At 23.0% G+C, this 25,535-nt stretch overlaps 2 protein-coding genes across 2 annotated transcripts in view; both read left to right on the forward strand.

Moving 5' to 3' along the window:
* LOC105368443 (ATPase family AAA domain-containing protein 2-like) overlaps window positions 1-12,170 on the forward strand; it is a 29,415-nt gene extending 17,245 nt beyond the window's left edge. Inside the window, exons 8-10 of the mRNA XM_011507453.1 lie at window positions 3,254-3,395; window positions 5,516-5,617; window positions 11,821-12,170. Coding sequence (XP_011505755.1) covers window positions 3,254-3,395; window positions 5,516-5,617; window positions 11,821-12,170 — 594 coding nt within the window. The remainder of the gene's footprint in view (window positions 1-3,253; window positions 3,396-5,515; window positions 5,618-11,820) is intronic.
* Window positions 12,171-21,665: 9,495 nt separating this feature from the next.
* Window positions 21,666-25,535, forward strand: part of LOC105368101 (dystrobrevin beta) — a 33,158-nt gene continuing 29,288 nt past the window's right edge. The window contains exons 1-2 of the mRNA XM_011507013.1: window positions 21,666-21,730; window positions 25,243-25,448. Of these exons, the coding sequence (XP_011505315.1) occupies window positions 21,699-21,730; window positions 25,243-25,448 (238 nt within the window). The 5' untranslated portion in view covers window positions 21,666-21,698. The remainder of the gene's footprint in view (window positions 21,731-25,242; window positions 25,449-25,535) is intronic.

The raw sequence follows: 25,535 nt of genomic DNA on the forward strand, positions 1-25,535 counted from the left end.
AGCCATAAATATGAATATTGTTTTAATCCTGATATTTACAATTACAACTATAATTATAAAGTTATTAAAACAAATATATTTAAATATTACGTTTAAGAAATAATATTAATTATTTAATTTTTATTTGCTGTACAAATAGAAAAATCTACTTGACTCATAAAAGCGGAATTTATTTAAGTTAATCTATTTTGTATATAGATTGGTAAATCTCTTCAGAGAACAAAAACAGATGGCAATATAATATGTACTATTCAAGAAATTTACTAAAATGAAAATGTACCAAATACGCGGAACATATAGAACATAATTTAAATGTTCAAGTAACAAAAAATTAGATAATAAATCGATCTGTGATAGATTGATTATAAAATGAATTCTGCAGAAGTGCAATAATTTAAATATATATGTTAAATATATTTTTTGGTTAATATGGGAAGTTACGAATATGAAAGACGTCTTACTTTGTAAAAGGGTAGACGATGGGAGATTTAAAATTATATTTTCCAAGAATAATAATAGAATACATGAACAGCATTTTATATATCGATAAGCTGTATAGTTAGTCATACTTAATACCAACGATAAATAGCAGAAAAAATAAAAAAAACAGAATACGAATAAAAAAATAATCGACTATAAAGTACACAAGTCTATTTTTAAAGTAAAATTATAAATTAATTATTAATTTATTTAGCTGAGTTTTCCACGTCAAAGCATGCTATCAGAATTTTTATTAATAATTTATTAATTACAGTACATGATACTCCTTTTAAAAATATTGCTAATATGTCATATTTATGTCTCATATGGAAAATGATTTATTTTTTATAAAAAATAATATTTTAAGTTCCATATAAGACCTTTTTACTATAGAAACCAAGTAATGTATGTATAGCAATAATAAGAAGACATTTGTAGTTAAATGGTAATATTATAGATCTTTACAAGACAGCTAATTGATATTTAAGTATCTTGAAAGTAGCTAATTTGCTAAATTAGCTAAAAAATAGCTAATATCCACTAAGCTAATAGTAAATAGGATTCTAATTTATCTTATAAAAAACTAAAAGAGAACATATTAAAAAAATAACGATGACTATAGAACATAATCCTCTATAGTTAAATAAAGTATAAACTGTACATTTGTATGGCCTAATTATGCAAGAAAGTGGAAAATAAGATAATTTTGATCAGATAAATTTGAATTTCAATTTGTTTAACATGATAAAATCTCTTTCTAAATGGTACCCAACTGAACATAAATTTTTCACTTAATTTTGTATAATTTAACATATCAAGAATCGGAATTATTCATCAATACAGATATATAATTATTAAAAAATGATGATGAGTAGGTATTATAGATTATAGTTACCATCGTCGTCATCGTCGTTTTAATTATCGACAAAATACAATAATAACTAATAATAATCATCGTCGTCGTCGTCGTCATCATCATCATCATCATCATCATCATCATCATCATCATCATCATCATCATCATCATCATCATCATCATCATCATCATCATCATCATCATCATCATCATCATCATCATCATCATCATCATCCACATCCAAGAAAATTAGTACAATTTAACAGAAATTTTTTTTTATCTGGACGATATAATCATTAACATAAAAATATTTAAGAATTTTTGGAGTAAAACACAAATGACCTTTTCAAATTGTTGCATGTACTATTGAGGACAAACATTTTTTGTAACAAATGAAATTGTTTTACCTCAGAGTTTTAGCTCTACTTCAGTATAATTACCGAACTGCTGTCTTCAAGGATCTCGATAATTTATAAGATTTATAGTAATAGTACAAAAAGTTCATTATAAATTTGGCAATCTTATTAAACTCTAAGAACAAATATTATATTCTGAACAGAAAATTGGTCAAATGTATAAGATAAAAAGAAGGATTGAGGAACTTGATAAAATGCTTAAATGAAATTAACAAAATGAGTTGAAAAAAAAATATATAAAATATGAACATTTTAAGAATGAAATTAGCAAATTAGAAATTATAAGAGTACAAGAAATAAAAAATGTTCTTTCCTATGAAAAAACTTAACCGAGATTTAATAGTAAATATTGAAGTCTTCTTTAAGAATCTTATTAAAAATTATATCCTTGTTATTTAAGTATTCCAACTAATATAAATTATACGAATTTTGTAATATTTTTTATAAGTAGTTATTTTAATCTATTCTCTTATTTATTAGATTATTATATATTATATATATAGTATATTAATTACATATTACATAAAATAATGCTATACATAAAAACATAAAATCTATACTTGTGAATAGAGAAAAAGTTTTATTTAAATCTAATAATTACTTTAACATATTTTCTTTTTTTGTAACATAAAAAAATAAAGTATATATTTATAAAAATTATACATTTTGGACGATATGTCATCTTTCTAAAAATTTTTTCGATTGTATTTTTTTCTTTACTTTTGTAATACTTTGAATACATTTATCGCCATTTCGTTTAAATATTTTTGATAAATTTTTATCTTTCATTTTTATTGTATAAAGACTTTGGAAATATTTTTACAATATTATGTACATATCGTATCATTTCTTTTTTATTTGTATTTTTTATTTAATATAAATTTGTAATAAAAGATCTATGTAATTATTATTTTACTTTCATTATTATTTACTTTTATTATATTATTTTCATAATAGCAATTTTTCTTGAGTTCTTATTTCAGTTCAGATACGATTTCAGATACGATATCATTCAGAAGCGATTTCTTATTTCACTTATTACTATGTATCGATAAATTTAATGATAATCTTGTGTTTAACCACCTAATATGATATATTACAAGATTAAATTATAGATGCAACTTATGTAAGCATAAAAATATGCATGCTTTGTGCACGCATAGCATTTTACACATACCAACTATGCTATGATAAATATATTGTAGTAATATTTGAATAAATGAATTGTTAACTTTTCTCTAAATACATTCGTCAAGATTTTTTTTTCGACTATAAGAAATTCGTTTTTTGAATATATATTACACAAAAAATATGCTGTAACATATTATTAAAAGTTTTATGTAAAAAGTTTAACTATACATCAAATAATTATAATTCTTAATATAATTTATTTTGATAATGTGATTGTTCAATGTAACGTACATATTAAATAGAATGTTTCAATTTTGGATAATATGTATTTATAATGTATTATTTATAAATTTTTTTAATTTATTTCCAGATTTCAGTATTATTTAATAAACATCAAGGGGAAATCCAACAAATTCCAGTACCTAATGCAACCGAACGAGAAAATTATTTTTACGAACTTTTTCTCAAAGCAAATTTTACCTCAAATAACGTCTCCAATAAATCATGCAATGGTATATCTATCTATCTATATATATATATATATATATAAATACATAAACATTACATCTAACTCGTAAATCGTCTTTCAAATTTCTTTCATTAATATACATTAACATCAAATATATCTGACGGTATTTTGAATGATTATTTATGTATTGGGTATTTTTTAGACATTAAACAATTTCATATTATTCGTAGTAATAACTTTTGAAGTTTTTTAAACATTACGGTCTAGCATATTTATTAGTAATACGATGCATTTGTTTTATAATTAAAAACATTAAAAAGCAAGCCCTTTCATTTAATGACTTGTCAAGTAAGAGCACGTGTAAATATGATAAATTTGTAAAATATATAAAATACAATTATAAATAGGAGTTTCAGATAGATTATTAAGTACAATATTTGTAATTAAATAAATAAATACAAGTAGTTCTTAAATAAATCTCAAAAATAAATCTTAAAACAAACATACAATCCACATTACTTTTTTTTTATTTTAATTTGTTATAACCTTTTTTATTTTCATTCCAATTTTTTTTCTTTTTCATTGTGACATATTTCATCGTAAATTATTTGTTATAGTTTGAAAAAAGAAGAAATTGTAGAAATTTTGAAAAACACATTTTTTGGTATTTACAATTACTTATGAAATTAATTATAAATTAATTAATCATAAAATGTTCAATTTTAATCATTTTAATTTTAATTTTGTTACCATTTTCTTTTTATTGGTTTGACTTTGCCATCATCTGTTCTAAAGATATTAATTTTTTTAATGAATTTGTGGATTACAAGGATTTCTTAAATAATTAGTTCTATTTGATGATGCAGTAAAATGTGTTCAACCTAATTTAGCTTTAACTTTCATGCTTGTTTTAGAAAAACATAATTATCTATTTTAAATGTTTTATATCCAAACGCATTATGGTTAGAAAGATTAACAATAAAAAACAACAAATTATAACGATAAAATATTGTAAGTTTATACTATGAATAACAAGTATTAAATGATAAAATTATAAATATAATTTGAAAGTTTTAAAGGCTAGTTCAATATTAATATCTTCGAGATAATTTATGAAAAATATATAATATTGACTAACAAATTATATTAAAAGTATAAGTACAGTAATACAATTGAATACAGTAATTTCAATATTTCAGTACAGTAAATTCAATACTTACTCATTGTTTAATTATATTAATGTCATTTATTAGTTCTAATAAGTAAAAACGTTGTATAACCAAATAAAAAGTATAATATTGCATAAAATAGTATTTTAATAAATAAATAATTATATTTACATTCAGATTATAAAATTATTTATATAAATTATAACTTACAAAAACACATCGATCCTATTTCATTAAGTGATTTCATAACTTACTGAATCAATGTCTGATAAGAAGTACGTAGTAAAAACAAAAGAGATGTTTAGTATGATTATGAGGATGAAATAACGGGAGCATAGGTGGAAATAAGCGACAGCAGAATTAAACAAAAAAAGAATAAGACAAAAGCAAATGCAAACAAAGAATTATAAAAAAATAAATAATAAAAATATTTAAGAATATGCTTTAATATAAAATATTCACTTTGCGGAGAATTAATAATTTTACCTACTAAAATAGAAAACATTACATAATTTTTAAATTTATGTTTATATTATATATTACAATTTATATATTGAAAAATTATTAACGTTGTAGTATCTATATACTTTCATATTTAATTAAAAAATACATATTAAAAAATACAATTTTCTTAATTTATTTTTAATAATAATTAACTTTTAAGATTTATAAATTATTTAGTATTATGTACAGAAACTGGAAATAAATTCATATTCTTCAGTTTAAATTGATTACAAAATGAATAATCATATATATTTTTTTTATTAAATTATTAGTCTGTTTAATTTAATTGTCTAATATTAATAGTACTTTATAATATTTAAATAAAAATATCGAATTGAGAAAAATATATTCGTACTATTTTTAATTTTTTAATATAAATTTTAATTTTGATTATTACTCAATAGGAATTTTTATTTAAAAATATTATCCAAATGCAGATTACATCTTATTAAATTTTAATAATTTTGTATAAATACATATAATTTCATAGGAGAAATAATAGAATCCACGCCGGTGAAAAAAATTAAAATGGAAAGTAAAATACGAACAAAAAGGAATACTGCTTCCGAGACTTTAAAAAAATCCAGATCGGGTAAGTTTACAAATTAATGTTTATTTTATATTTCAATAAATATGTACTTTTTTTTAATTTTATTAAAAGTCATAGCAATTTTACTAGAGGTATTTCGAATTGTAACATAATTATTAATATAATTCTAAATAAAATTTAAAATCATAAAATCAAGTTTTATTTTATTATTACACAGAAACTAAGTATTTTTTAAGTATATATAATTTATAAGATATTCTTAGTCACATCAAAAAAAAACTAAAATCTCAATTTGTTGACTATTGAATTGTTTTTACATGAATATATTCAATCTTAAGTAATCAATCGATCTATATAATGCTAATTAAATGTAAATAAAATCTTTAAAATTATACATATATACTATATTGATGTAGATAATTTAATAAATATAAATATTAATGAAATATAGCTTTAAATATAATAAATATGAAATTTCATTCTACTTATTATTTTTAAATTATTATTATAAGATACATGTATCTCATGCAAAAATGATGTATCTACATGTAAGAACTTCATTGCAGCTGTTGAATATGTAAAGTATTAATCGAATCAAAGTAGCATCAATCTTACTAATTCCATTAGATTTCCTAATTTAAATACTGACCATTTTATGCAATGATTTAACTTGATTACAGTGAACTCGAATAGGGATTATATCTAAGATTTTGAATATACTAAGCTTGATTCTTTTTCATTTTTCAAAGCCATTGATCTTTAATTATCGTGAATTAGAATAGCTGAGATATTCTATGCATGCGAGCTCTAATTACATCTGAGCACCGTCTATCCTAACGTAAAAATGTGGATTAATGATTAAATGAAGCTCGTTTTTACTTTCTGGCGTATATGGACTTATCAATATCATACCATTGTTATTTTTTAAATAGAATAATGCCAGTAGGCATAGTACTGGATTTGATCATGTCAACGTAAAAATACCTTATAATGTATTTTTTTTTCAGTAGCAGTTTTATTTTCGTAGTAAAAAACTAAATATATATGACCAATATATATGTAACGAGTAAATTTTTTTTGTTTTACCTATTTTACCTATTGTTTTGTAACAACTTTACAGCAATAACATTGATTAAATGCTCTATCTCTGATCTGTTAACTTTAGTGACACATTGTATCACCTTTTTTCTTTTTTCTTTATAATTTTAGTCGTTATTAACTCTACACTCTTACACACTATACATTACCTTATTATGTAAGTATTCTCGGATACATTACAGATGAAAATTATTATAGAAAACTCCTAAGACTTATGAAAATACATGTACTGAATCTTCAATGGTCAATCATATCCAATCATCAGTTAATTGACTATTTTAAATTTTAAATATTCATTGAATTGCATTATAGTTTTTTTCCAAGTTGCGGGTATCAATTCGAATTTCGCTGCCTCTTTTTAGCGACGCTTACCTGTAATTTTTATTAGTACAAGGACATCTAATATTAACAATGCAAAAATCTTATAAAATATTTGAGATGATTATTATTGTCCTAATTTTATCTATTTACTGTAGATCAACTATTTTTCTAAGTTTCAAACTCTTGGTTATAACGGTACTTTTCAGAATTAATAATTCATTTATTCATAGAATGTTTTATAAACATATATTTAGATTATAAATTATTTTTAATAGTAACTTGCTAAGTTAACCTACGATTAAGTTAATTTGATCACTAGTCATTCAATTATTAGTAATGGCATTATTGAGTTCACCAGTCTGAACGTGGACTTGCTTTACATACAACGACAATAATAATTTCTAAAATTATATTATATTTGACTACCCTGTACTATATTTTATCATATAAATATAAAGTTATAATATATGAATGTAATATAATTTTATCACTATTTTTTATTAGAATATTCGATTATTTGAATGCTCGATTTATTTGAATTTAAATATTTTAATCCAGTAACTCTACTTCCTTTAATTATATAAGATTTAAAAAGAATCCTGACACGATTTAATATTATAAGCTATATTATGCTAATTAAAACTGAAGATACTATGGTTGCATCTATTATTGTTACTCAAAATGATTACTTTATTCATAACATTTTGTTATTTCAATAGTCTATATTTATATGTTTTTTTTTATATTGTTTTTTTATTGTTTTATACTATTAAATATTATTTATGTATAAATAACCGAAACAATTATTAGAAGTACTGCATATATTAATATATTTATACTACTAAAGATATTTTTATACTTTATGTTTGAATATGAACACTCTAAATGATAAATAATATAATAATACAAGCATAATTAATGCGAGCAAAAATTAATAAAGAATCAATCAATGAATTAAAAAATATTAAATAAAAATAATATAAAGAAAAATTTAATTGTTTTAGACACTCATATTATGAGATTGCATCATAATAGTTCTACACCACTACTCCGTCAAATAAATTGTGAGTATAATTAAAATAATACCATATATTAATAATATTTATTAAGAATACTATCTTGATTAAAATATCTTGGAACTATTTATATTGTCTATTTTTAATATTTATATGTATGCATTTTTAAAATAGTAACTGCTACATAACTTAAATTCAATAGAATTCTTTTAAAGATTTTTTTGATGACCTAATTTTACTCATATTGAAGCATACTACTCATCGTTTCTACATTTGAAATTTTAATTTAATTTTATGCATTACTATATATTTAAATTTTAATATTTCTAACCCGGCTGGTATTTGTAAAAATAAAATATTTAAAAATAATTATAATTAAAAAATTTTAATTGGTTGAATCAATGTATTTTAAAGTAATTATTAGTATTTACGATTACCATAAATTAATTATTAATTACATAAAATTGCATTCCAAATGAATTTGTTTATATGGCATTCTTTTATAATGTATCATAAATGCCATAAGTAATTTCTACTACGATGGTACAAATATGTACTTTTTGGAAGATTTATAATAATACAAATATAATAAATTAAACCTCATAAACAAACAAAAATAATAATACATTTTATTTAATACATAGAAATATATAGGTAATTTAAAAATAAAGTTTATTTTTATCTGTGATTTACCATTTAAGATACTGGATACATGCAATCCTTCCATTTTTATTATTAGTATTTGAATATGTGGTTGCAGGACCAAGATCATTGGATTAGACCATATCCACCATTTTATTGGTGGAACAATGTGAATAAGTGAGAGGTTAATGCTTCAATTCAGTAATCAACACAATTGCTTTTCGTGCTATTTATTGTGTTTTAATGTACATACAATGTAATGTATGTACAATACACGATTATGATTCTACGTTGATGGCGAAAATCATTGAGATTTTGCCGTTCCTTAGTGTTTTTACAAGTGGTGGTAGCATGCACTACACATCGAGGTCGGAGGTTGTAATTCTCCGGGTCCTCTTGGTGCAGTGCGCTTGGTGGAGGGTTACTTTGGAGACTCCTTGTATAGTGCCACGTGTCGGTGTTTTAATTCAGATGTAGCACAGAATGTAGTGACGTCTTGATGCAGAAGTAATACAAAATGTAGTGACGGCTTGATGCAGATGTAGCACAGAATTCGTGGCGTCTTGATGCAGAATGCAGTAATAATATGTAGCGATGTCTTGTAGTACAGTGTATTTTCTTGTAGGTAGCTGAAGTAAGTACTGAGGCATCCCCGGTAAGAGACAGCACATCTTGATCCACATGTAACGCACATGCAACGACAGATTGCAGTGACCGTAGTAGTAACAGTGTACTCTCTATTTAGCGGTTTAGATAATAGTAGCCCGTTAATAAGCACACTAAGCGGAAAGCGTGCTCACTCCGTGGCAGCTCTACTGAGACTATTCTATGGTGATCCTGCAAAGACAGACCGTGTTCCGTGCCATGGTGTCTTCCCTAAGAGAGAAAGCTTTCTCTTGTCGTGAGCTTGCTTTATATCAATGCAACAGATTAGTTAGCTGGCAATAATAGACAGGTGTTGCTGTACAGAGATTTGTACAGGACTTCGAGATTAAAGCTTTAGAAGTTTCGAGAATTCTAGGAAAGCAAGCTTTAGAAGGTTGGAGAATTCCAGCCGTCATTGCTATGCGGAGACTAGATAAATAGTACAGGACGTTCGCAAGGAAAGACTTTAGAATGATTGAGAAATTTCGGAATAAATGTTTAAAATTTCGCGAGCTAACATGATTATAGTTTTCCGAGAATTAAATTTCTTGGAATGTGCTCCAATCCTGAACATATTGTATATATATTCGATATATTCAATGCAATTTTAAATTCTGTTTTGTCAACAAAATGTAAAATATATATATTTTATAACTGAAATTAAAAAATTTAATTAGAACATATATACGATAAATAGGCTATATTTCAATACGTTTCTTTTCAATAAAATATTGTATAATAGTTTTTAGAATTTAATACAAGTATGAAGATTAATTTCTTACTAAATTACTAAAAATAAATTTTAATTAATACTTTAGTAATTAGTAAATAATTTTAGTTTATTTTCAATTTACACTAAATATAATTTATTTTTTAATTATAGTATTACATAAATTTTTAACTACAATTTAAACACTTATTTCAAATATTTATTTCCATTTTTAAAACAATGTTTTATAATTTATGTACTATAAATTATTTCACACCAGACTACCGGTATAATTGATAAATATAATTCCTAATCTATACTTGATTATTTATATTTACATATAATACATAAATATATATATATATAATCAAGTCGAAGTTAGAAAAGTACAAAACTGAAAGCCATTATAAATATAACAACATTTGTTGTAATCTCATTATTATAACGATATATTTAATAAATTGAGGTAATTAACCTCATCACAATCCTGCACGATTGACGAAAATAATTATTCTTGAAAGCTTTTATTAATAATGTAAAGCTACTATATAGTTGCTATAAAATTCATTTTATTGATTTGATAATCACTTATATTTATGATAGCCTTATTATTTAATTATAGCAATATCGATATGCAGTGGAATTAATAAACTAATTATTATACATAAGCGTTTACCTAAAGTAATTATCAAATGACTTATGCACTCAAAAATCTGATCCTTTTCTTATATACATTCCTCTTGCTTTCCTGACTAGTAAAAAACAATACAAATAATAAATTAACATCCATAAATTAGTATGCTCCAAAATATTTAATTATTTTACTTATTTATTTATCGATATATCGATATATTAAATATTGAAAATAAACTATTTAATATATTTTAAATATTGTAGGAATAAACATTTAATATACATATTATTACACAATTATTGAAAACTTTATTAACGGATCGTTGGAAAACTTATTTATTAAATTTATGGAAAATAGATTATTAAAATGACTAATGTAATAAAATGTATTAAATTAAAATAAATTTTTTTTTTAAATAAAAAATTAATTTTATTATATTGATATATGTTTCAATATATTTTAATTGACAAGATAATTAACAAATCGACTACGTCATAAAAACTTTATGCTTAAATATTTTTTATATTATTGTTATTATCCGGTATAATTAATTGACGATATTTTAACAGAAACTTCTAATGTGAAATTTAGGAATTTATAAATATTACAAAATAAAATTAAAATTAGAATTAATTAAAAATTCTTTTTGAAGTCATTTTATTTTAACCAGAATGTTTAATTTATGTCAATCCAGTTACAATCAAATTAAGCAGGCCAGAAAATTTATGTAACATTTTATATTTTTGTTCAGTATTTTTTATAATTTTGTCATTTTGTCAATTTTTATTATATATATAAATGCTTATAAAATTACAAACGTAAATAATTCTTATATAATTCTATTTAAAATATTATTAATGAATTTTTTTATTATTATTAATTTAATAAATTATCACTTCTTAATTAATTGTTAATTAGTTGAAAATTTGTAGTCATCTTCGAATTTTAAATTAATTGTGTATTCATTGTTACTAATAAATATTTCTAATTAAAAACATTAAAAGTAAAATATTTATCAATGATTTTACAACTTTTTATATCAGTAAAACATAAAGTAAATGATACGTGAATGTAAAGATTCAAGACAATGACAGAATAAATAGATTTTTGTTGTTTTATTTATAGTAATTATATTCAATTTTTGTAATAGCTACATTGACAATGACCAATGTTGGAACAGCATCTATAGCAAGTGTAAATAATGGCAGTAACAAGCGAGAATATAAAAATGCATGTGGTGAGGGTCCTTTGATAAAACGTCAACGTCTTGTTTCATCAAATGGAAATTCGTTGAAACCTCTCAATTCCGAAAGATTAAATGAAGCTCAGTTACAGAAAATTTTGCATAGAACAATTTTGTTAACGGAGGGATGGCCTTGTCATCAATTGGAATGTTTACGGACTTCTCTCGAATGGATTTTAGATAGCCAAGAATCTGATATTTATGAACCAATCAATAAATGTCTTAATAATTTTGAACATGGATCTTCTAACTACCTAAACAACGAATTAAAACTTGAACAAACGTAAGTTGATTTATTTGTGTGTAAATATATATGTACTTTTATATGATATATAAATTTATTTATTGAAATTATTAAACATATTTATATAAAAACTTATTTATTAAATAAAAAGTTACCTAAATGAACATTCAATTAAACTATTTAAAGTTTGTATTAATAATAATTTTTTTTATATAAACTCTCATTTGTATGTGTATTAATTATTAACAATACTGAATGTCATTGTGGTTTTTGAAATAATCGATATAGGTTATTATATAGAGGTTTTTAAGTGGTTTGTTTATTTAAAGTTTCTATTGATATGAAGATAAATAAATGAATATATATATATATATACAGTAATGTATAAAAATTGAATTATTTCTCAACTATGCTTAAACGTATGTTTATTTGTAATATTTGATTTATGTCTTGCAATCTATTTTATGTCATGACTTATTCTGGAAATTCTTGATATTTCAGTTATACCATGTAAAACAACATATAAGAATAAATTAATTCTATTTTTTACTATGGTAATATATTACGATTAATATAAAAAAATTATAATTAATTAACTACGAATTCTTCAAATTAGCTTTATAGCTCGTTACATAGCATTGCAAAGATACATTTGTATACAATAATAAAATTAGACAGACAAAATTTATATATAATTTTAAGGATTCCTTTCGATTGTTATGAATCTACATCAAATGATTTGGCTTTTATATTTTCTTATTGTTTTTCTTTTTTTATTAGGTTTTTCCAGTCCCTTAAAAAAAAATCGTACAATTCCATATAATATAATCTTAAAAACATGCTTAGTAATACGGGTACTTTTTACTTTCAAAGTACAATTTGCTCTTATTTAATTAAATGAAGCTGCGATATTACATATACATTACTGTTTCGATTAATTTGTTTTTATATTGTAGCGTTTTATAATAAGAGATAATTTTTTTTATAATAAGAGATAACAAGAGACAAAAATATTCACATATCTTTAAAAATTATTTAGAAAATTATTAGAAATACAGTGAATTATAAGCATTTTTTTATATTTGTTGCTACTTAATTATCTTAACAATTTACGAAATATATTTGTAAAGTTTTATTAGAAAATGTAAGTTTTTTCCATTTTCAAAAGATGAAAAATTGTAAACATGAATTTTGTTACACTAATTTGTCTTGTTATATTCCAATTAAAAAAATAATTAATTTTTAATAATTATTAAAAAACTATTTTTTAAAACATGCTGTCTTCTATAACTATATTAAATTATACTTACATATTTATCTAGAGTAAGCAATTATTTAGCATATTAAAAAAATATTACATACATTATGTTTATTAAAGTACTTATTAAATAAAATAGAACATTGAAAAAACATATATTGTACTATATGCCATATTTGAATTGGTTAGAAAATTGTCAATTTCATTAAATAAAGTGTACTGAAAATAATAAATATTAATCAAAATTCTATTACAGTGAAACGATTATTTTATAACAAGTATACGAATTGGAGACGTCAATTTCCATTTTGAATAAAACTGTAATTTGGTTCTACATAGAAATGTTGTATAGGATTTTTAATACTATACATTTATAATTTTATATCCATAAAAGTAAGGAATTTTTCAGCGTTCAAATAATAAATTGGAATAAATGAAATAATGTATGTTTAATATATTTTACAAAATTTCAATTGTTACCAAATTAAATATAAGTGATATGTAATAAATATTTATATAGAATAAAAAACATCGTTCTATTTATTAAATATTATTAGCAATAATAAAATATATTAAGATTAAAAAATATATAAAGATTATGAATATTAAATCTATTATGTTTCTTTTCTATTTTACACAAATCATCTATACATATTTCAAATAGTATAAATGCACTTTTAAATACTGAGTTTTTTTTAAATTGTAATCTATTAGAGCTTTGCCTACGTCTACATTTGCAAGTTGATGCAGATTTTAATTTAGATGTAAACTAAAAACATCATTGCTAGAGGTAGCAATAAATTATTCTTATAAATTATTTTTTCATTCCTTATACTATTCAAAGTTTGTAAACAGCATTGAGGCGTAGATGCGCGTGATTACTTAAATATTAAGTTTTATTTATTAATGAAGCACATACAACAGGGATGAACTATAATGACATAATCGGAACATTATAAAGGTCATAGAAACTGTAAAAATAATACGCTCCATAAAAGCATATAATATGGTAGTATGTAAAAAATAGTATAGAAATTTTAAAAACAAATATTTGAAGCCAGTAGTAAGCAATCTGAAAAGTATTCAAAAATTAAGTAAAAATATGCGTGTCTTCACAAAATTATTATGATTATGATAATCTTGAAATTACTTTGATAATATATCGAAAAAAAATGTGAATATACATAACATATAGAATATTTCTGAAAATATTTATTATACGATAGAAACATAATAGAATTTTACTATTAAATCTACTTAACTAAAAGAGTAAGTAAGATAAACATTTAATTATTATATATAGATTAGCCAAAGATATGAAAACCCAAATTATGTATACATATTCCAGCTTTTCAATTAATGATAATGAAACTGTATCACATTAAAAATTAGCTATATTTCTCAATAAAAATGAAGAACTTTGTTTACAATAAAAGTCGTTAAGCTTTCTAATACCATTACATGGATACCCATATAACTTTCTTTTCTATTGTGAAATAATCAATTTACAATAGAGTCATCTATTGCGTTGGTGTATGCATGCGTAACATCGCGCGCGTTGTATCGAATAATCTAGTTGCACAAAGCATTGGTTGCTACGATATTGATTAAAAGTCTCATTCAATATTGGTCTATTTATATAATTGTAGAATAAAAGGTAATTATTAAGCATACTTAAAATAATAGCAAAGTTATTATTGTTTAAATAGCTATTTGAACAAATTCCAAAGTAAGCCAAATTTAATTAATCTTTTGAAAAATCTCTATAAATATGATATAACTTAAAATAGTGCTCAGTCTATTTCTTTGTATTAATATATACAATACTGTTCGAGATTGGAGCAACTGAATAAATAAGTAATTAAAATTTGAAAATTGATACTTAAAACTTAAAATTGACAACTTGTAGTGGATACTTAAAGTGGGTGCAATTGACACTGAAAAAGTGAAACCTTGAACTTGATACTTGAAATTGGACACTTGAAGTGGATGCAATTAGCACTCAAAAAGTGAAACCAGTGAAACTTAAAAATAACTAAAGAGAAAAAAATGCCAAGATAGCCTATCCGTTAAATATTTAATAAATGCGCCATTCGCTTCCATTTGTCAGCAATCCTACCACCGAACATCACTGGGAGTTTTTAGTCTAATCCAAGACAATTTGGTCTTTCGAGCGGAATAAGTGGAAGTTTACGCATTCCTTCAATACTAATACAGCAGAAAAGAAGCGCAGCTACACTCATCATACTAAATTGTATTGTAATCGTACGGAAACATGATACTTGAGTCACAATCAAAATAATCTCTTCAATACTGTAAGTACTTCATTGTTGTCCTCTCTCATACTACAAAAATGTTAATCTAAGAAAAAAAGGAGAGCAAGGAATCAGCAACCCCAAACACATCTATGGCTCAAGAGCAATAAAGAGAATACAAGGAATTGGCCTGTCTCCCTGGCATCCCAATCCCCAAATTTTCAGGCAATCATTTAGCCTGGCCTATGTTCAGGGATCGGTTCCAATCTATGATTCTAAAAAGCAGCATATTAAGATATGTACAAAAACTACATTATCTCCGAACATCACTTGAAGGTCCAGCAGCAAGAATTGTAAATCAATTGTTTATTCAACAATAATGCATAATAAGAACTTGACGTATAGCTATATAGCAATTTGTGTTATATATATATATATATAATCAGTGAAGCAATCAGTTACAAATGGTCAATTAACTAATTGTTAAATCTACCTATTCATTTCATATGTTATTATTTACGATAGTGTGTATATTTTATATTTAAGTATCTTAATAGAATTATAATATATTAATTATATTATAATATAATCGCAAATGTGTTGACTGATTGCTGCATCAAAAAATAATATGCAAAATATCAATTCCAATTGAATATGGATATGGAAATCCTCACGTATGCTATATAACTCAGCATGCCTATTATATATAAAAAAAATTATAGTGATAATTTAGAATAGTGAAAAGTCGTGAATCATTTTTGTGGATAAAATAATTGAGCATCAATTAAGTGATCCCCAGTAGTGACGGATAATAAATAATAATAAATTTTAAAAATAAATACAAATTAATACAGGTTGTCTTTGAACTACAATAATATGAAAAAATATGCCCGCTTATACCAAAGTATAAGATATAAATAGGTTCTAGCATCACAAACTCTCTTTTATTTGTTTTATTCTAATAAGGTAGACTTAATTATATCTTCTATTATAGCTTATACCTATATAGACTAAATCTTGGCACAATATAAATAGGGATTATTTAGGTTGATCATATCCAGTTTCTCTTACTGATGGAATCTCCCAGTCATCTTGACTGTTAAGATCACGATTCATGATCTTTTTAATTCTCTTATTTCTAGAGTTACAATATCAATTAGGCCATAATTTTTCTAATTGCAAGTTGTGATCGAAGCTCATCTAAAGTATAACTTGAGCTGTGCTATCTTGTTTATGCACGAAATCCTGTAATTGCAAATTTTGCTACCGTATCTGATAATGTGATCCTAAGATTGTAAATTGTTGAATTATCTGATAACTATGAATATCATTCTTTCGTTATATATAATTATATATTACTGTAACGGTGCTCTATCAAGAAGTAATAAAAACGTTCATAAGCATAACACTGAATATAAATTAATTAAAAGTGTATAAAATGTTATCGATTTTTGCCACAGAATGATTTTAGCTGAATTTATTCATCTATATATTTAATTTTTCATAAATTGAATTTATAATGTAATTCGTTCAGACATAAGGATTTGACATAAGGTTACGTCTAGGTGAATTATATAAAATATTAAAATATAAAATAAGCTAATATATAATTAACTTATATTACGGAGAGTCTCAAAAACTGCAAAATAATTTACTTTAATATATCGGATAAGAAATATAATTAAAAGTCAATTATATCAAATCTTCCAGATGATATTTAAAGCAATTATTTAGCGAAGTGACTATGAATTCATTGTACATTATATATATACATATATTTTACAAATATATTTATTTCTACAATTTAAAATTCTGCAGAAATCTTACGGAGACATTTTTTATCCTTAAAATTAATTTTAGTTATACCTTTTCAATTTATTTTTAATATAATATAAATATATTTTCGAGCATATTAAAATTTCAATAAATATTTTTATTTTTAAAATTCATTGATGTTTCGTATTTATTATGACTTATTATATTAAACTATTCAATCATAATATATAACAATATGTTTCTTACAAAAGATACTAAGAAAAATTAGTACTGTGTAATAATCTTTATTAAGAAAATAGAAGGAATTTTCAATAAATGTAAAAATAACCGATTCGAATAAAGTAATATATGTATCATTTATTATTAAGAATGAAGTTATTTCATGTTTTTAAGTATATAATTTATTGTTAGTTTAAATAGTTTTAATGTACTATCGCATCTATTATTCAGTTAAATAATAATATCCTAGAAGTTATTTGATGTCCTTTGAAGTAAATTATAAGATTTATCTTTTATTTTAAGTTAAATTAACATATACCAAATATTTCAAGAATTTATTATTGTCTTATTCTCTATGTCACTAAGGAATGCGTTTAAATGAATAGAAATAAGACAAAATTTATTATTGATAATATTTCAAAATGGAAAGAATTTTTATTTTCTGTACTTAAAAATAAATATCAATTTATCTTTATGCTTAAGATTAATCTCAAAATTTCTAATACTTGTAATCAAACAATTTCAGTTTCATTTTGAATAATTAGAAATATAATTTATATAATAAAATATTTTTCATTTGTTTAATATATTTCTTAATTCTAATTAAAATAAAAATTTATTTGAATGTTATTAATTAAGTAATAGCTATATAATAAAATTAGTCCATTAATATTTCATATTATATTTAAGTGGAATAATGACAAATAAGTATTTTCATTAGTCAAATCTAACAAATATTGATGTATGTCACTTTTTTGTGTTAACTGTATGAATAGGTAATATTATATACAATATACTCATACCATATTTTATGAGCAATTATTTCACACTTTAGTAAAAAAAGGAAGTAAAATAGTTAGTTGAATTAAAACGCGCATTATATAATAATAATAAAATTTATGCAAGTGATAGAATATGTATTAAATATATAGTATTTGTATAAATTTTATTAAAATTTTATTAATTAAAAATTTATGATTTATAATATAATTTTCTTAACTGCTTCTTAAAATTATTGCATAAAATATTAAATTAGTAATTATAATCTATTTCAATATTGAATAGTAAACAAAATTAATAATACACGAATTAAATTATTCAATTAAAATAGTTTTAAGAATTTCGACATTACTTTTTAAAGAATGATTGCATTATATTCGTATATATGTATATGTATATATATATATATATATATATATATATATATATATATATTTACATTCGTGTACTGTGCATATTGATTATAATTACATCGAATGCTTTCAAAGAACTATTTTTTAATATGCAATATTCAGACTGTCAAATAATTCACAATTAAAAAGAGTTTAATATATAACCAGAAATATTATTTATCCATTTAGTATAGTTACTTTATGCTACACTAATATATTTCATTATATTTAAAAATATTCTTTTGCATACAATAGATGATTTTTTGTTAATTTTGCACTACTGCTTAACTCGTTTCTACTCAATTTCTTACATTTTTCAAACATTTTTTCAAATTTGAAAGAAATATAGATGGGACAACCAATCGCCATGTCAGATTACTGCGCACAATCCAGAAAATCCCAACTTTTCAGCTCCTGGCTCTTAGTAGTGCTGAAAGTATGGTATAGTGATTACAATTCTGTCAGATTTATTTGTGATGTCTTCGCAAGTTTTCTGGCAAGTTATTTGTCTTAAATACAGACGATATTGATTGGCGAAATAAAAGTATATAAACATCGTTACCATTCTTGAACATAGGTAAGTTGTTGATTTAATAATTTATCGCAATTTTGTTTGTTCATATACCGAGCTGGATACTCCCTAGAGATTATAGGTACTAAAAAGATAAAAGAACAAAAATGAGTGTAATGTATATGCGGAATCGCGTGCATATGGCTTTAAGTTTGTGTGCATACGTATGGATGAGTATTATGTACAATTATCTAATTAATTTAATTATGCTTCGTCAAATACCTAATGCATAATGTGCAATCAACAGAATCCAAAAATGTAAATATACCTGTTAGCCATAGATTGAACAGCAAAAACATTATATATAACTCAAATTTCTAATTAATTTTACTGTTATCAACTGCTTTATTGAAAGTTAAATGTTGTTCTTCAAACAAAGTCTTTCTTTTATTATTAATTTAATAATTTATTTATAATAATAAGATAAAATAAAAATGTGAATAACTATAAAATTTTGCTAAAGATTTGTTATATTACTTCAGAATATTGCAGAAATATAAACATGAATCAGTTAATGTATGGGTTGGTATTATTTGATACTCTAGTCGATTGAGTATTTAAATTGTAAATTAGGTTAGATAAATAAAAGTGTCATTATAGAGATACATATAAGGGTTCGATAAAATGTGTATACAGATTCGTATGAACTATTACTAATTCATATTTATATGACTTTACTTATATGGTTAGCTATTTTTATGAAAATTATTACAGATAATAGCAATATTTAATAGCAAAGCAATTACCTAGTAATAATGATTATCGAATTAATAAGTTTACCACGACAAATAGAAAAACTAGAATCTATAATTTTTTATAACAAATAATTAAATCAATAAGCAGCTTCTGTTTATAAACAGTGTATTATATTTAATTGATAAATACAATTAATATAACGAATTTATTGATATTTTTAATTAAAACAGCTACCGTACACAAAGAAATTATAATTAATTAGATATTTTTTAGTTTTTAAAAGATTTTCTATTCTATTGTATGTAGCATAAAAAGCAGATTTAATTATACGATAATATTTTAAATTTGAATTATTTTTAATATTTGATTTAATATTCTGAGATATTTTATAATATCTTATTATAAAAAAATATTTTATATAATTGTTACTCTAATTTAATTGATTTAAATAATTATAACAATAAATTATGATTATAAAATATTTTAAATAAGTTGGTATAAACTTTTTAATATGATTTTATGATTTATGATTTATTATGATTTTTAATATGATAAAGTGTATTGTATAGATTAAACTTCCAAAATTATTTGATTGATTAATTGATTTTATAAAAAATAATTTCACTATGGTGTCTAGTAAACTTCATTTACTCTTAAATACATTATACATTATACTTTATGGATAATATAGTAGTTACTTTTGAGTAAATAATTTTGTATAAAAATTATATTTTTTTCGATAAAGGATAATACAGTATAAATCCGTAAAAAAATTAAAACTGAAAATTTTTGTGATATAGTAGAAAAACAGTTGTCTGAAAAATTAATATAACACCACGTTCAAAAGGAGAGCGAATATTATTTGGATTGCTAATTAAATTAAACGGAAATCTTTAATTATTTGTACTCTATACGAGAATAATTATTATTTTGTACTTGTAAAGCTATTAAGTTTGTATTATATAATTTTATTATGCTGTTACCAAAATCATTTTGAAAACTATAGCCAAAATATATCTTAGTAATATATAAGTATCAAAAAGAAAATTAAACCTATTAGGAAAGGAATAAGTGATTTACGATATCGTTAAATATTTAAATAGTAAAAAAACTACTAAACTTCAAGTTCAATATATGAAAAGAATTATTAAGAATCATTTAAAATATTAACAATATTCGAAAAAGAGCGAATTCATTTACTGTAAAAATTAATAACAGTATTAATTGTAAATTAAATTATTACAATTATTGTATAAAGACATAGAATAATTTTAAAAAATTAAAAAAAAACTTTTTAAAATGCCTTCGGAATTAACTGAAAAAATCCTACAATTGTTTTCCCAACTCCTTTAATTTTTATCGCGTATAATAAAAAGATGATTTCACCTACTTTGAAGTTATATTTCGTAGAATTCAATATAATACCGCACTTATTAAAATTTCCAATGTGCGGTAATATAACCGTACGATTGAGTGCACAATAATCTCTGCATGGTCGCAACGATCCATCTTTCTTTGGAATCACGTATAACACCGATGAACGTGGACTCTTGGAACGCCGAGAAATCCACAGCTGAATCATTAATTCAAACTCTTTGATCTTCTTAAGTCGATCAGGTGTCAGATGGCGAGGCTTACTATAGACGAACCGACCAGGTATTATTTCTATATTATGCTTTATTATATTATATTATTTTATATGTTATACTTTTATATGATGTTTGATACTTGTTCTTTCGAGCATCGGCAATGGTTAATGGTAGAATTATTCTAATCATCGAATTTTTTACTATAGTTTTAACTGAATTTCACGAATATTAGCAGTATGTTCTATGATCCATTGATTAATCTTTAATTTTATATACTGCAGGCCTCGTAGCAATCTCAGTAATAATATAAAAATCTAAATTTAATAATATACATGACATTTATGACAAAGTTTTAATTTAATTTTTTTTACTAACCTCAGTGTTTTATCTTCAAAATAAAGTAATATAAATTATCACCACTACAATCCGTAAATTACATTTATAAACAAGATAATTGTTCCCCATCCTTTATTTACACGACGAAACCGTTTTAATAATTTTGTTCTAGATCATATTTGATAACTTTAAATCATTCTTATTAATTTGCGATATCTTGTTCTACCTACCACTACTGCAATTAGGCTGTATTGAATTTAAATACCTTTACTTTCTAGGTAATACAGTAATTTTTATACACAATTAGATCGCCTTTTTTTCATGTTTCTCCAGATTTATTATCCAGAGTAACCATATATCATTGTATCATTAATATTAAAAAATAACTACTTTTAATCAGTGACGTGCTTGAACGAGATAAATCGGATAGGGTTCCAATTCAAAAGTGCTCCAAGTGGTCCAAAATTTATGATAATTAATATTAGTCAATAACTTTATATTATTTCTTAGCTGAATTGCTAAATACTGTCAACGATTTGTCCAATACTTTGTCAGTGTAGATGTGCCATCTTCATATTAAATAGAATATCGTCATTGATAATGTCCATACATCGTTTATCTAAAAGTATAAATACTTTTAGATGTATTTATTGGTTCTTATTGCATATAGAGTATTGCCTTTTTCCTTCTTTTCTAGAAAGAAAATTCCTCTTTGTTATGCTCAAATTACTAATATAATTGTTTATTATATGTTTTGATACAATTAGGTTGAATGATTCTTCACAATTACATTTACCGACCACTCATACTCGTAGGCTTCCTTCTTTTTCTTTCCAACTATGATTACACTTTCTAGTTCGATTCTGTCGAATTTTAGGGGACGATTATAAACTATTTTTAATCTTTGCGTATTTCTTCTCTTTGGTAATAAGTATTAGAAAATTCGGTAACTTGCAATATATTCATTGTGATTGATTTTCTTACCGCTTCATTATTATAACAATTTTAGAATCTCACGGTTTATGTTATGATATATAATAATAAAACATTTTTCATTTTAATTGATTTAAATTTTTTATAATTTATTAACTACAATTAATAAAGATAATTAAATATTTAAAATAAGATAATTAAATAACATGATTTAAATTTCAAATAATTATTAATAATGTTTTGTTTATATATTTTATTTATTATTAAACTGTTCTAGATATTTCAAGAAAAAATATTAATATATTTTGCGTAGTGTACTGAAAATTCAACTTTTATGTATTTACAACAATATTTTTAAACGAAATAAATACTATTAATTCGGTTTCGTGATTAATTTTGGCGTTTGTTATGTCCTACTTTATTAAAGTACACAATTGTTGTAAAAAACAAGAGTGTGTGTGTTCACTACTACAATTCTGTATACGTATACATTCAACAAAAGTACATCTCGATTAGAAATTCACTTTTCGTATGATATATGCTGCTTAAGCAAATTCAATGTACATAATTTAATTTTAATTATTACCTTAAGTGAAGTAAATTTATAGTGACTTAATTAATTCCTATATAGTTTAAAAGTAATAAACTGAAACAACAAAAGTTTTATTAAATTTATTGTCCAATTTATGTTATAACTAATTTCGATTTATAACTAATATGTTATAACTAATATTGTAGTATTAACCACATTATATACACTCGTAACATCGTATTTTATGTTTTTAGCATTGCAAACTTCATCTTGTGTTTTTTCTTTTTGTATTTCAAGCTAGCTCAAATTAATATTAAAATCTTATCGCATTTTATTAATATTATTTCTATTGCTTTTATTATTAATTTATAAAAAGATTTATTTCTTTTATTTATATTAATTATATGTTTTAAATATTGTGATGTATTTCATATCTTTCGTTTTATAAAATTAATTATTTATTAGATTTTTATTTCATTAATAATGTACTTATTTATTCATAATACTTTAATGCTAAAAAATTGTACACTTAAATAGAGTTAAACATATTATGATAAATATATATACTTTAGTCGTTGAGTTTGATTTTATATTGAAGCACAAATAAAAAATTTAATAATTTATTGCTTTATTATAATTATGTTACAAATGAAATAAACTTACCCTTTATTGTATATATATACAAATAATTAATAAAATCGATCGTTTAGCAATACGTAGATCTACAAATATTAATTGAATATAAATATTCATTATTTGTATTGTTATTTTGAAGTATTAAAATTAACTGTTGTAACTTTAAGATTCCAAGTATTTTTCTTTATTTAATATAGTTTTTATGGTGGTAATTTAAATAAACGAATATATGATTAATAAATTTTTTTAAATTTGGTTGCTCTTTGGTTTGTAAGTGAATTTTCTAATAGAAATCCTCCAAAATTGCTTTAGAGGACTAGGATTAAAGTAATACAATTATAATTGTTACAGTAATAATAAAAATACAGTAAATATGAGGATATATCTAGATTCTGTATAATAACAATGTTGTGATTATTGATAGCGTAGTTGCATAAATTCTAATATTTAATTAGCATACCTAATTTGTAATTAAATTTTTAGATTTGTTTTACTGCTGTTTCAGCAGCATTTAACTTTAAAGCACCATGATATATTTCTTGTTGCATCATCTGTTTTTCAGCTTTATTATCCAAAGTTAAATAAAACTACTTATATCATCATCGTTTGCACTATTCTTGAATAACCATTATATCATCCGTGATGTATCAGAATTATCAAAGATATCTTGTCGCTCTTAGATACTATAATATATTAAACTTCAATTTTTTGAATTCATTTTATTGAATGGTTGCGTTTCGTTTATTCTCATTTATTTATTTGATTTTTTACATATTTTATCATCGAGAAACAAAAATTTCTGTTAGGTTTTTGAGTGAATTACATAATTTCAATCCAATATGATATCGATTATTGTCTACTATCTGTTTCTTCTTTTTAGAAAGACACATAATGTAATACTAAATAACACAACACGATTTAGGTTTCTAAGATTATTGAAATTAATACTTTTTATATGAAACTACGATAATAATTAATTAGAATAATAAATAGTATAAGTTATAGATTGCACTTAAATGAGTGTGAGTATACACGAGTTTATACGAAGATGTTTTTGAAACATAGTTTTAATATAATACTAGCTGGTATATATTGAAGTGTGACTGGGGCAGTACTTTATGCGACTATTTTACTTTTCTTAGAGTTGAAATGGCTGAAGACGCGGTGAGTGGTAGTGGAGCCGGGTCAACCAGCAGTTGCAGTGGAAGTAACAACGGTGGAAGTATCAGTGGCGAAACAAGCCGACTGCAATTACTTCAAGAAATGAGAAAGCAAAATTTTGATAGCATCCGATTTGCTTCTTATCGTACCGCTTGCAAAATGAGATTTATTCAGAAAAAAGTAAATCGTAAGTTCATGCACACATATATATGGTTACTAGATGGTCATTTCTAGTGCGCAATAATATTTTAGTCTAATTTTAAGTTGAATATTT

Source organism: Ceratosolen solmsi, unplaced genomic scaffold (assembly GCF_000503995.2).
Source record: "Ceratosolen solmsi marchali unplaced genomic scaffold, CerSol_1.0 scaffold6, whole genome shotgun sequence".
Taxonomy (NCBI): domain Eukaryota; kingdom Metazoa; phylum Arthropoda; class Insecta; order Hymenoptera; family Agaonidae; genus Ceratosolen; species Ceratosolen solmsi.